This window comes from Octopus sinensis, linkage group LG10 (assembly GCF_006345805.1).
Source record: "Octopus sinensis linkage group LG10, ASM634580v1, whole genome shotgun sequence".
NCBI lineage: Eukaryota > Metazoa > Mollusca > Cephalopoda > Octopoda > Octopodidae > Octopus > Octopus sinensis.
Genome location: NC_043006.1, coordinates 29,141,620 through 29,156,405, shown reverse-complemented (window position 1 = coordinate 29,156,405; position 14,786 = coordinate 29,141,620). Strand labels below are relative to the sequence as shown.

Sequence of the window (14,786 nt, the reverse complement as noted above, 5' to 3'; positions counted from 1 at the left end):
CCGTGCCGGTGACACATAAAAGCACCATCTGTTCGAGGCCGTTTGCCAGCTCTGTCTGGCACCTGTGCAGGTGGCACGTAAAAAGCACCCACTACACTCACGGAGTGGTTGGCGTTAGGAAGGGCATCCAGCCGTAGAAACACTGCCAGATCTGACTGGGCCTGACGAAGCCTTCCAGCTTCACAGACCCCAGTTGAACCGTTCGACCCATGCTAGCATGGAAAGCGGACGCTAAATGATGATGATGATGATGATATATATATATATATATATATAATACACACACACAGTAGAACCTTCCAGTACAAGTAATTTGTTGTATGAGCTGAGACTCATGCGAATTTTTGTCTTGAAATACAAGCAGAAACCCGCAGTACGAGCACACAAATCGTCCCATCTGTAAGATAATTCAGTTAATAAAACCAGTTGACATATTTCCTTTGCATTCTCTTTTTTCATAATTGCCATTTTACTTGTAACTACACCTTTTCTGTTTTAAAACCAATGAAAATTATGTTTGAGTGGTTGGGGGGGGGGGGTAGAGTTAAGGTAGAGTTAAGGGCCACACCAACAGAAATACACAATTTATCTGTTTCAACATCAGATAGCAAGCAACCAATTAGGCAATCCTTACAATGAAGTTGTTAAATATACAAACACTAACAGAATTTTTTTATTTTGATATATAAATTTAGGTGTAGAAAAAAAAAGAAAAAGAGAAGCATTCTTACTTCAACATGTTCCAAATCTTGACCACAATCTTCACTGGTGGCAATGGCAGCCTTTTCACGGATTCGGTTGGAAGCTTCTTCAACATCTTTAAGAAATTCAAAAAATTGCTTGCCTTCTGTTAGTTTGATACGTCTTTGAGTCAACAAATCCTGCAGGTTGCTATACATGGTTTCTATTTTTTCCTTGAAAGATAAAAAACATTTTTCTTCAATAGAATAGATATTTCTAAAATATTTTAACAAAGCATAATTTGTCCAATTCTAAGACAAGGTTTCATTCCTTAAACATTTAAGACATTTTACTCTTGAAATATTTTGAGATGGGATTGGAATTCAGAGTTGATGTTAGGGTTATAAAAATGACATCTTAGCTACATTGATGATGCAGTATTAAATGTATGATGTATCACATTAAATATATGAAATATGAAATAACAATATAGGACGGTCACTGTTGGAATACTTTTGCTCAATCAGAACTGACTTGGGCTTTACACAGCAGTAACCCTTAATATTTACAATGGCATCACATAACTTGCACATTCATTGAATATCAGATCTTTCTTTTTTGTATTATTTTAGCTTGCTTAATTGAGAAAATCATTGATAATGTGAAGAATACAACACTCTCTTACCTGGTACCTCTGAATGTTTTCTGCATCATAATGTCCTCTGTCTACAAGACTGTGTCGAACAGCAGCTAATTCACCAATGTTATTACTGAAATTTTCAATATCTCTCTCAAGAGCATCTAATTTCTTCATGAGGATCTAAAATATAATATTTAAAAATTACAATTAAAATCACTTGGTGACTTCCATGCTGACATGGTTTGGGTAAGACATCACAGTCTAAGTCAGTTCTTATCTGGAGTTATAACTTCTTTCTGGATAGGTTGGAGACCTATCTAAACACACACATTCAATAACATACAAACACTTTCATAAGCTACTATAATTTCAGATAAATTAATTCAGCTTTTCCAGTGATTAATTAAAAGCAACATTTGTGATAAATTAAATGACACGTAAGCATAGATACCTGTACAGAATCTTCATCAACACCAAGATCAGAAGTTGTCAAAAGTGGTAATTTCTCTTTCATCCAAGCTTCAGCTTCATCCACTTCAGCATAAAACTGTATTTCAGAATAGAAGAGAATGAGAAATTCAGTTTAAAATATCTTTACAAAGATTACTGTCCTTTGTGGTTAAATTTGGTGCACAATCAGGTGGTCTCAGATTCAGTCTTATGGCTCAGCATCTCATATAGTTCTACTAAAGTCTTGGGCTGACCAATACATTGTAGAGAAAAACTGATAAATCTTTTCTTTTACTTGTTTCAGTCGTTAGGTTGTGGCCATCCTGGGGCACCACCTTGAAGAATTTTAGTCAAATGAATCCACCCCAATACTTACATATTTTAAGGCTGGTGCTTATTCTATCAGTTTCTTTTGCTGAACTGCTAAGTGACACCAACACCAGTTGTCAAGTGGTGATGGGGGGGGGGGTCAAACAAACTCGAAGACACACACACATATATATACAATGGGCTTCTTTCAGTTTCCCTCTACCAAATCCACTCACAAGGCTTTGGTCAGCCTGAAACTGTAGTAGAAGTCACTTGCTGAAGGTGTCACACAGTGGGACTGAACCCAATGCCATATGTATCGGAAGAAAAACTTCTTACCACAGCTGTGACTTGTGGAAGCCAGTTGTGTGTGTATAATATATATTATACATATATTATATATATATATATGATGATGACATAGTCTAGTTTCTAAACTTTTCCAAAACTTTTGGTTGATGGGGATATATAATGCAAGTGGGCACCAATATGCACTTCTACTAATGAAAACAGAAGAACATAAATGACTGCAGAATAATAAATTGGATGTTCTCTATTATCCTTTTCCCTTAAACTGATTCATTATATACTCTTTTACTTGTTTCAGTCATTCGACTGCGGCCATGCTGGAGCACCGCCTTTAGTCAAGCAAATCGACCCCAAGCCTAGTACTTATATATATGTGTATATATATACCACACATATATACATATATATACTATATTTAGGGAGTTTGAGGGGCTGAGAGAAAGACGGTGCGATGGAGAAAAGTAATGAAAAAGAGGAAGAGAGAGTGTGTGTGTCTATGTATTTATAGAGAGGAAAGATAGAGAGAGAAAAAGAGAAAACAGTAGAAGAGAGATTAAGAGTCTGAGAGAAGAATTATAGGATGATGGAGTGAAGTAAAGAGATAGAGAGAGAGAGAGAGTGTGTCTAAATATTTAGAGAGAGGCAATAGTGAAAGGGGAAATGACGGTATGATGAAGAGAGAGAGAGAGAGAGAGAAGTTATGCAAACACTTGACAAGGATTCTACTTGGATAGGGAAAAATAAATAAAGGAACAAATAAATATATGCCTATCTGTAACTACAGAAATTCTCTTAAATCAGGAGTAATGAAAGTTAAACCTCTCTATAATAATCAATAATCTCATAAGCAAAACAGAGAAAAAAGACCTTATGTAAATTTAACCTTCTACTTTCCCCTAATATTTGGCTTCAATAAATGACAGAAAACATACAGATACTTATCTAGTTTTTCCAAAGAGATGGGTATTTCCAAGGTAGTGGAAGATTTTGAACTTCTTTTCAAGTTAAAGTGATACCATGCGCTGTTTACATTTTGTATATTCGTAAAGGCTTTTACTTTTTCTGTTCTTCCCTTCTATATATTTCAGATGGTTTTTCTTTAAATGTATCTTGTTACGTTTTCACTCAAAAGTTATTCAGATAATGATTTGATTTTATTTTATTCTTTTGTTCCGATCGAAAATCGCAGTTAATTTTGAAATTTCGTAAAATCCACGTGTTGTTATGTGCAATGCTTATAATTCCTACATTTGCAAAAGGTTCTTCCTGCTTAATATATTTCACTTTATATTTCCTCAAGTCAATACTTTGTCATTCAGGAAGACATTCAAGGCTTTTTGGGGTTTTATTCATAATGGCCTTCGCAGCTTTTCAGAAATTTCTTGGCGATTTTCTAGGAGCTTAAAACAACACCTGTTGATCAGAGGCCGCCATACATACGTACATACATACACACACAACATACATGTATGTGGAGGTGCAATGGCCCAGTGGTTAGGACAGCGGACTTGTGGTCATAGGATCGCGGTTTCAATTCCCAGACCAGGCGTTGTGAGTGTTTATTGAGCGAAAACACCCAAAGCTCCACGAGGCTCTGGCAGGGGGTGGTGGCGATCCCTGCTGTACTCTTTTGTCGCAACTTTCTCTCACTCTTTCTTCAGTTGGCCTGCTCACTTAGCCAGCAGGGTGGCGTCATTTGAAGGCTAAAACAATGCGAAGCGCATTGTGACCAGCGATGTGTAGCAACATCTGATAGCCTGGTCGGTCACGTGATCACATGATATATATATATACACACTGTAAATCCTCGAGTATAATACGCAGGGGATTTTTAGGGGGAGGTGTGAAAATTTCTTTAAATAGTCTACAGATGACAAAAAAACATTATTGTACTCAACCCATCTAAGCACACTATTAGAACCTTCAAGGTTGCCACAAATGTTAGAAGAGCTCCACATCATTGGTAAAAATCTAAGAAACGCACATACTCAACATAGCAAAGGCTACAATTCAAAGACTGCCTTTTCTCTTCACAATGAAATGCTGTTCCCACACCTAGGAAGACATTACTGCTACACACACACACACACACTCTGGAGTGCCTCAAGACAAGCAACATGGGTGATTGACATGAAAGTACTCACATCCCTCATACCCCAGTACACTGGCTCATATATATAACAGTAATAAACCATCAATGTTATAAAAAAAAACAAAAAAACTAATGAAATGAAAACAAGACTTGTGTATGACATGGAGGTTTTCATGTTACCAAACATACCCAATTTTAAACAAATACTAGGTTTCTTGGGAGCAAAATTTGAACCGTTGTGCAAAGGTTAATATCAAAAGTAACAAAAAAAAAAAACCTACTTTCTGTGCTTCCAAAGAATTCTGAAGTTTTATTTTTCGTACAGAAGCGCATTCTTTAAGTCGCTGAAGTTTAATGTGAAGATTATCAATCCGAGCTTGAACATCAGCTGCTTCAAAATGGTTACTTTTCAACATATTGCGAGCAGTTGTTGCAACAGCTTCAATGGAAGGTTCATGGCCAATAATTTCAAACTCAACAGCCTACAAAATACACGGTTTATTAATGTTTTAACTTCAAAGAATTTTCGTTTCAGCATCCAATAAAGATATAACAAGATACACTTTGTCTTACTAAATACAATCTTAAAACAGAATCTAAATTTCCAGATAGAAGCTAAGTAAATGCTCATGAATTACAAAATCCTATCTGTAGCAAGTTCTTCATTTCATCTCAGTGAGACACCCAGTTTTACCTGTCTCACTTTACCTAGCTAAAGAACAGGCAGTAAGCTTACCGAGCATAATTACCTCAGCTGCATTAGCCCAATAATTGTGTGAAGATTTCTCTCACAGCCACCTAACTTTATACAGAAAACAAAGTCTTGAAAGTTATTTACTTAATTCTTTCATGACTCTCTAAGCAAACATATTATATTTAACCCTGGTTTCCAGTTCTCAAATTTTTAATCTTGGATGGGTTAGGCTTAATCTGCCATATAACATCCATAGAAAAGTATAGTCCATAACTTGATGATGAGGTACACAAAATCAAGATTCCTACCTGTAAGCACACACACAAAACAGAAACAATTATGAACAAAAGCAGATAGTGCAATCTCTCATCAAAATGGCAATTTCACCTATATTTATGCTGTACATAAAGCTACTTGACAGCCCACAGCCATAACTTGAGAAGGAAATGGGTGCCACCAAGATCACCAAGTCTGTTGAAACACTAGAATGGAAGCCACATCAATATTTCATTCTATACTGGACTACTCAGAGCTTGGAGCCAAAGACCAAAGAGGGTAGAAAAGTTTGGTAAAAAAATTAAATTTCATATGCTACAATGGCAGAAATGGCAATGTGATAGCAACATGGAAATATATCCAAATTGAACTATCAAAACCAGACTATTTGTGTTTCCCCCAGTTCTTATTAACATTTAGCTTTTAAAATCTGCCAATTAAGTGCTTCTTCAAAATACAAATCTAATTAGTCCACACTTGAAAATTATATACAAACTTAATGATGAGGCACACAAAATATAGGCACACTTATATGGTCACTTGATATGCTAGAAATAACACCCAAATATCCTCAAGTCATGCTTTAGTGTTGTAAAAAGAAGAACACATTAGATAATGGTGGCTCATATGTGTTATGCTTAGGAAAAAAATTGGATGGTCATAACTGAAATATCTTTGATTTACTAAATCAGAGCTGACTTAGGGTTCAACAATTATACACAAATTTAGTTGATTCCTTATTTCTTTGTTTGTATCTCTCTAATTTCATGTTTTCATCTATTAGACAAAATCTCATAGAAAAATTATTCAGAGCCTTATCAAGATATTAGATTATTCTAACACAGAATAATCCATACCTGGAATTTCTTCAAAAGGTTCTGCACTTCAGGGAGAGATTTACCAAAATCTTTTGATTCTACAATTGGCTGTTTCTCATTAATCCAAGTCAGTTCATCTTCTAGATCCCGGTAGAATCGGTATAATTGAAGAGAATCATTTAAGTTTTCTTCTCTAATATTGAATGGTTCTGATAATGATTCAAACCTGAAAGGAAGGAGAAAAAATTAGAAATGAGAATGGATCAAATATTTTCACCTTTTATAGTTTATGACCATATCACACTGAAAGCACCAGTTCTTTTCCAATCCCTGATATTAAGCAGCGTTGAGCTTAGTTAGTACTTAAATGAGAGTTCTTGGGAAACCTAGGTGCTGTAAACATTAGTCCAACCCATGCCAGCATGGGCAACAGACATTAAATAATAATGATTTCAAATCCAGAAGGAATACAACAAAAGATTGGTTGAACTGAAATATCTGAAAATACTCAGGAAGAACTAATTCCATAGATGTGACACCTATATGAGGTGGTCCCAGAATAGTTTTGTAGCACACCAGCAGATGGCAGTATATAGTTGCATGCAAAATGAGAGCTAGCAGTGTCCTTTATGAAGCTGTGAGTCAAGTGAAATCCTTGGGGTTACTTCACATGTAAAATCTGTGTTTTTGTGATCACATGTATGCTGCTGTCAGCGATTTTGTCATGGACAAGAAGAGCCAATGTGAAATTTTGCATTAAACTTGGGAAGTCTGCTACAGAGACATTGAGCATGCTATGGCAAGCTTATGGCAATGAGGTAATGGGTCGTACGCAATGTTTTGAGTGGCATAGGCGCTTCAAAAGCAGGGAAATGTCCCTGGAAGACGATGAGTAATCTGGAACACCTGTCGTTAGCATCACACCTGGAAAGAATTCATCTACCAGGTGCAAACCATCAACTGTGAGTTCTACTGTGTTGAAGCATCCGAGGGAGGACATTCGGCAAAAATGACTGGGTCTGTGGAGCATGAAGAATTGGATTCTTCACCAAGTCCTCCTAAGTTGAGCTTCTCACCCGAAACAACATGGCATCACTTCCACACCCACCCTAGTCACCAGATTTAGCACTGGCAGACTTCCATTTGTTCCCCAAGATGAAAATGCAGCTCAAAGGTCACTATTTTAACATCACTGTTGAGGTCCAGAGCAAGTCATAGAAGGTCCTCGACTTGCTTAAGGAGAACAAGCTCCAAGCCAGATTCCGAAAGTGGCAGGAACTCTGAGACCAGTGTATTGCTGTGCAAGGTGACTATTTTGAATGAGATGAATTATCTAAATAACTTATTTACCTAAGAAAACTTAGGTAAATAAGTCATTTTTTATTAAACATAACTAGTCCAGAAATCTTTTGATACCACTTTGTATGCTAGCAAGATATAAATATGAATTTACAGCAAATAATAAGGAATGAAGACAATTACAAGTTCAGATGACATGTTTACTACTACTACTACTACTACTACTACAAAATAGCAGCTATATTTTACCTATCAATAGTTTCTTGTGTTCTTTTCATTAACTCTTTGCCCATGAAATGATTTTCCTCTTTCAAAGATTTTGTGGACTCATAAAGGTTGTTCGTTTTCTTCCTATGGTTCTCAAAATCTTGCTTCAGACGCTGAAATACAATTGGCAAGAAGTGAATATATACCTATTATGATGATTCTCAAAATCCTAACAGAAATAGAAATGCTAATTACAATAAATGTTACTTTTAAATTTCTATTACCTTAATAATTAAAATAGCTAATTGTCACAGGATAAATATTGCAAAAGAAGTTATATAATTAATTTAGTATTTTACTAGTATTATTAACTACTAAACATATAAAGGCCAATATGATCCTGAAATGAATAAATCTTAAAACAGCGAGTTACCAAGCACAATTCTGGCAAGCATTTGGACCAGCTCTGTCACCAAGTAACTATATACAACAAGTTAGTTTAGAATAGATAATAATAAAATGGTTTCAAGATAATAATAAAAAAAAGGAGAAAAGAACAAAAAAAGTGTAAGTAGTTTCTGACTATTCTAAATATCAATCCTTTATCTCTCAATGTCCTGGGATAACATAAGTACCAGAACATACAGCAGAGGATTTCAGTGGATTGTACAAAAAGAAGACAAACGTGATGGGTAGGAAATACTTTTGTATTCAATAAAAAAGAAAATCAATTTTTAAATCTGTTCTAAAGTGCATTTCACAAGTATAAGAAATGAGAGTAATTACATGATTTGACTACATATCTAATTAATTATTGTTGTTGTTGTTTATGCATTAGCAATCAGGATAACAATTACTAACCTGTGATCAATCTATTATAAGTTTTAACTCTTAGAAAATCGGACAAGTTTGAAAACTTCTAGAGGTAGTGTTGTCGTTCGACAAAGTATTTAAGTATATTTTAAATTACAAAACTAATTATCTTGAAGAAATATTTCTTCATCGATGAAGTTTACATTTGTCATGTTAAAAAATTTTTCTCAAGCTGTGATAAATTACTAAGTTCACCTTAAGCTATTTGCAATTCATAAACTGAAATAACCAGAAAAAAACCTGTGCCTTAAGCCCTCCATGAACATAAATAGTTTTATTACATATAATAATATGAACATTCTCTAACAGATAGAAATGATAATGACAATCAATACCTGATTTTTTTTAATAAGCATGGTGACAGTGACTAAGTCTTTGCCATGGTCTTCAGAGGTCAGTTGACTCTCCGTTTCATCCAGCCACTGATTGAGATCATCCAAATCACGATTTATTGTTAGAGCCTGTTAAACAAAGATAGACATGAAATAATGATATCAAGAAACAAACCAATTCAAACCTGCAACAACAAAAAATTTAAATATCTAAACAAGAGCAGAAAATTGACCAAATGTTATGCTCATAATATTTTACTGGTTTCAGTCATTTTGACGGTGACCACGCTAGAGCACTGCCTTTTAGTCAAAGAAATCAATCCCTGGACTTATTCTTTGTAAGTCTGGTACTTATTCTATCGGTCTCTTTTGCTGAACTGCTAGGTAACAGGGATGTAAACACCGACATTGGTTGTCAAGCGTTGGTGGTTGGGGGGGGGGCAACACACACACAAACACAAATATATACATACATACATATATATATATATAGGGTGGGTTTTTTTCAGTGTCCATCTACCAAATCTACTCACAAGGCTTTGGTCAGCCTGAGGCTATAGTAGAAGACACTTGCCCAAGGTGCCATGCTGTGGGACTGAACCTCAAACCATGTGGTTGAGAAGCAAATTTCTTACCACACAGCCACACCTATGTGAGAATAGAATTATTAGCATAATGATTATTTGGGTATTAATGAGATTTTTATTTTCTTCTGGCCTGGTTAGTTAGTCATGCTTATTTACAGTCTAACTCAATAAATTATTCTTTAATGGTTTTCATTAAAACACACAAAATTATAATTATCATAAAAATTATTAATATCATTTAAATTACTTCTAATGGACCTTATAACCACTAAGGGGCTGGATTAAAAAAATTCTTTGTAATATTTAAATTCCTTATCCTACTAAGATTAATTTGCTTCCACCATTTTGGAATTGATAAAAATTGCCTTTCAAGTACCGAGGTTGATTTAATTGACTATATTCCTCCTATATAATTAAAAAAAAAATATGGCCTCATTTCTATGTTAGAAATAATAATAATAAGCACAAGGCTATTGTTATTGGATGTTAACTTATTGTGGAAGATACTCAACACCCAAGCACCAATCTCAAAATCCTAGTTGCCCCCAATAGAGCAGTTTTTTGGGCCTGCTCTGCCTTTTGTCAATTTTGACACACACACAATAATGCCAATAGCTACACATATATTCGACATCTTTCACCCTGCTCAAATCAAAAAATATATAATCTCCAACAATACATGAAGACCATCATCAATAACCAAAGAACAGCTGAGAGGAAATGGATCATTGAGAAAATCAAATTCAACCCCAAAGTGTTCTCTTTTGCAAAAAAACACAAGGTCACTGTCTCTACTGTTGGCCTGCTAATTGATGAAAATGGCACTCGCTGAGGTAATGCCAAAACCATGAACGAGATACTGCAGAAGCAATACTGCTCAGATATGGCCGATCTGGACTGTAACAGTGATGTTAATCCTCAACACACTATATATCGGACATAATGTTTGGTGTCACTGATGTCTTAGCAGCAATAAACGAAATTAAACACAATTCAGCAACAGGCCCTGATAGGTTCCCTGCTTGTGTCCTCAAGGTATGTCAATACCAACTTGCTAATCTGTGGAGGAACTCACAGGACATTGGCTATATTCCTGAAAACTTTCTGGACATTGACTATATTCCTGAAAACTTTCTGTCCCAGTTTTCAAAAGGGAAAAGAAGTCCCTTGCAGTGAACTACCATTCAATTTCACTCACCTCCCATATCATCAAAGTATTTGAGAGGGTGGTAAGATCACGAATAACCCACTTACTTGAAAGAAATAGACTGCTGAACCCCAACCAACATGGGTTCTGTAATGAAAGACACTGCCTAACGCAGCCCCTGCATCACTTTGATGACATCTTAAGAGCTTTGGGACGGGGCTCCTACACTTATGTCATCTACCTTTATTTCAGCAAGGCCTTTGACAGGGCTGATCATAAAATTCTCTAGAAAAAACTATCCGGCATGGGTGTCTCTGGAAAGTTACTACAATGGATGAAGTGCTTCCTCACAGGCAGAACCCAACACACAGTTGAAGGAGTAAAATCAAGCCCAGCCAAAGTTGGTAGAGGTGTTCCACAAGGCACTGTGTTGGGCCCACTTCTTTTCATCATCTACATTAATGACATTACTGACATCAAGCACAGCAACATAAGAATCTTTGCAGATGATTCCAAGATCCAGAAGGTCATCAATATTTTACACTCAAATGTTTCAAAGAAGACCCCCTATAAACGAGGGTAACCCTACCAGGATAGCCCCTTTCCTAAATGAAAACACACATAGCACACAAATTTCACACAAAGGAGAAATGTGCTCCAATGACATTGTACCTCAACGTACCAGAACAAAAAAAAAAACAAAGAATGCAAAATAATTAATCATACAAATTCAAGGGAGACAAAATTCCAAAAGATGAGACTCTAGAGTAACGTCCCTTGGTTCATTCACATAAATTTATGAGAAATCCTGTGAACAAAGTGAGACTGTTTGGAGGCAAACACCTTTCTCCATGTGATCGGCTTGAAAAAATGCTAAGACACTAGGATATTTTCCTATTTTTCTTAACACGAAATCAATGGTAGTCTTAATTCACAAATAAAGAAAATACACACACACACACACACACACATATATATATATATATACACACACACACACATACACATATATATACAAGCACATTTCCCACTCCCCAATCCAGTCCTCACTACCCTGGTCGCTGTATTGTTGCCTTCCTCATCCCCTCCCCCTCTATATACTCAGATTCTCACCAGTCACAGCATTCCCCACTTCCACTCCCTGCTCATGAGCTTTTGGCAATACCCTGCCACCATTTATCTCTGTTCCTTACTCTACCATTCCATCTATTCCCTGGTCTTCTTTCGTTGCGAGTATACCCTGGCATTTGCCACCATCCCTCTCCTGCTCTCTCCTACCCTTTCTCTCTCTCTCTGGCTGGGTAACCATGTACCTCCTTTGCAGCATGACATCTGTTTCTGTCTCTCTGTCACACAAACCTTTCATCATCTGACACAAGAGCTCCTCCTCCACCATTCCCTCCCATCTCAAAGATTCCTTGTCTTGCAAAGTTACCTGGTGACCCTGTCAGTGCAGGTACCACTTAAAAGCATCCAGTCCACACTGTAAAGTGATTGGTGTTTGGAAGGGATTCAAGCTGTAAAAACCATGCCAAAACAGACACAGGAGCATGGCACAGCCTCCTGCTTGGCCGGTTCCTGTCAATCTGTCCAACCTATGCCAGTATGGGATGAAGAAGTTAAACAACGATGATAATATATACACACACACACATATCATCATCATCATTGTTTAACATCTGCTCTCTATGCTGACATGGGTTGGATGGTTTGACACGGAGTTGGCTAGCAAGGAGCTGTCCAGACTCCAACTGTCTGTTTTGGCTTGGCTTCTATGGCAGGATGCACTCCCTAATGCCAACCACTTAACAGTGCGCTGGGTGCTCTTTACATGCCACCAACACCAGTGTGCTTATGCAACACCTGCACAAGTGCATCAATACACCACTGGCATGGGTGCTTTTTAAGTGGCCCTGGCACCTGAAAAGGACAAGCCTGTATAAGTGGAAGACAGACATCAAGTACAGAAAATCACCAGGCCCTTTGTCATTTCCTCAGTGTTGGTATGATAAAATGCACCAAAGATATACACAACCCTGAAGCTGCCCTGTTTCTCAGTTGATGTGTGTGTGTGATGTGCAAGGTAACACAAACTATAACAACCTGTCCAACTTGCGGGAAAACAGTTGTAAAATGATGGTGATGTTCATGTTAACACAAACCTATTTACACACAGAGAAATCCTCAATGTACACATACATTAATTACAAGTGTCAGAAAAAGCTCCAGTAGTGAACACTTTTTTATATTTTTTATTTTTATTTTTATTTTATCTAGTTTTAGCTCATGAGCTGTGGCCATGCTGGGGCACCGCCATTATGATTGTTTTTTTAAAAGTTTTTGTCATAATTTGAATATTATTTTTATTATTGTTATTTAGGAGGCATTAGCAAACTGAACAAAATGGTTAGCGGCATTTCTTCCAACCTTATTTTCAGAGTTTCAAATACCTCTGGGGTCAACTTTCAGAATTGATAACATAAGTATCAGTTGAGCACTTGTACTCATTTTATCCCCTCAAAATTGCTGACTTTGTAACAAAAATTAAAAAGAATTATTATTATTATATTATTATTATTATGTACTTACTTCAAAAGCTTCCTTTAGATATTGATATTTTCTATTGCTTGTTGAAAACAGCTCTTTCCAGCAACATTCCAATTCCTTTAAGCTAATATCAATTTCCTCTTTAGCATAATGATCAGCCTGTACCAATTTAGTTCCTTCCTAGATGTCAAGAGATGATAAATCATATCTTAAAGGAATCAATGAAGACAGAGAGGTAAACTTAACCAACATTTAAGTCTGAGATTATAATTTGAAATAAGTAATGAAGACACAGCATGCAGCCATTAATGTGAACATCTAATTCTACAAAATGTGACCATCTTTCTACAAAACTGTGAAAACAATATCTTGATACACCATTAAAATACAAAAATGCTCACAATACTTATAACTTACACTATAATCTAATTTTTTCAAAGTAGTCCAGAACTGTTGAATGGAAGAAGATCAATAGTAACAATCAATATAATATTGATGATCATAATGAAGCAACTTTTTCAAATCCACATCTGATAGTTGCATTAAATATCTATTAAATATTACAATTGTTAGTGAAAATGGTATTATATTGAACAGCAGAGCACTTACAAAAAGACATTTCAGGCCTTCTTAATTTCAAAGAATTTCATTGTAAAATAAACAGGAGAGTGCTGTTAGCATTACTACATTTAAACAGTTAAACAATTATTAAATTAATTTTATTTTGATAGCTGACAACACATGATTTTAAAATAGAGTCACGAGCAGTAAAAATAAAACATTTTAACTTCAAAACCGTTTTCATCAGTCTTTGAAGAGAATTAGTTTTCTATACACTTCTGCAATCTACTTCTAATACATCTTCCAATATACTAGTAAAGAGATTGTTAATTAAAAGGTCCTGCAGAGCTAGTAATTAACACATCTAAAGCCTGGAGGGTATATCAGCCGAAACGTTAACAACAAACAAGGTGAGGACAAATATCTGTCAAATGTAAATAATGTACATCTAAATTTGTAGAAATAGTCAACGTATAGATATATATATATACACACACACGACAGGCTTCTTTCAGTTTCTTCCTACCAAATCTGCTCATAAGGCTTTGGTTGGCTCAAGGCTATAGTAGATACTTGGCTAAGGTGCCATGCAGTGGGACTGAACCTGGAACTATGAGGTTTGGAAGCAAGCTTCTTGCCACAAAACCAAGCCTATGCCTATATGATGATAATAAAAGCTACAGTCTTTGCTTAAATTAGAGTGTTATGAACATAATAAGTCAGTGTCAAAAATAACTAGATTTTGTAACTAACCTGTACAATATCATCAACACGATTGCGATTTGCTGTTAACTCTGCTTCAAATGCTGTATGTTTCTGGATCTTAGCTTGTAAATTGGTGGGATCCTTGTAGTTCTCTTCACTGGCAATTTTCAGTTTCTCTTGAATCCAATTAGTAACCTGAATTTAAATGTTAAGCATTAATAAGCAGGCCATTCTCAGTATGCTCTGTTCTTTTTTTCAT

General features: G+C 35.9%; 1 protein-coding gene across 6 annotated transcripts in view; it reads right to left on the bottom strand.

The window, feature by feature from the left end:
- LOC115216340 (spectrin beta chain, non-erythrocytic 1) overlaps window positions 1-14,786 on the bottom strand; it is a 242,972-nt gene that overhangs the window by 45,778 nt on the left and 182,408 nt on the right. For all 6 annotated transcript variants that reach the window (XM_029785570.2, XM_036506463.1, XM_036506462.1 and 3 more), the window contains 9 exons: window positions 14,576-14,722; window positions 13,304-13,441; window positions 8,984-9,109; window positions 7,818-7,948; window positions 6,309-6,495; window positions 4,763-4,963; window positions 1,773-1,868; window positions 1,367-1,501; window positions 732-914 (listed from right to left, as the gene is read on the bottom strand). In XM_029785570.2, coding sequence (XP_029641430.1) covers window positions 732-914; window positions 1,367-1,501; window positions 1,773-1,868; window positions 4,763-4,963; window positions 6,309-6,495; window positions 7,818-7,948; window positions 8,984-9,109; window positions 13,304-13,441; window positions 14,576-14,722 — 1,344 coding nt within the window. The remainder of the gene's footprint in view (window positions 1-731; window positions 915-1,366; window positions 1,502-1,772; window positions 1,869-4,762; window positions 4,964-6,308; window positions 6,496-7,817; window positions 7,949-8,983; window positions 9,110-13,303; window positions 13,442-14,575; window positions 14,723-14,786) is intronic.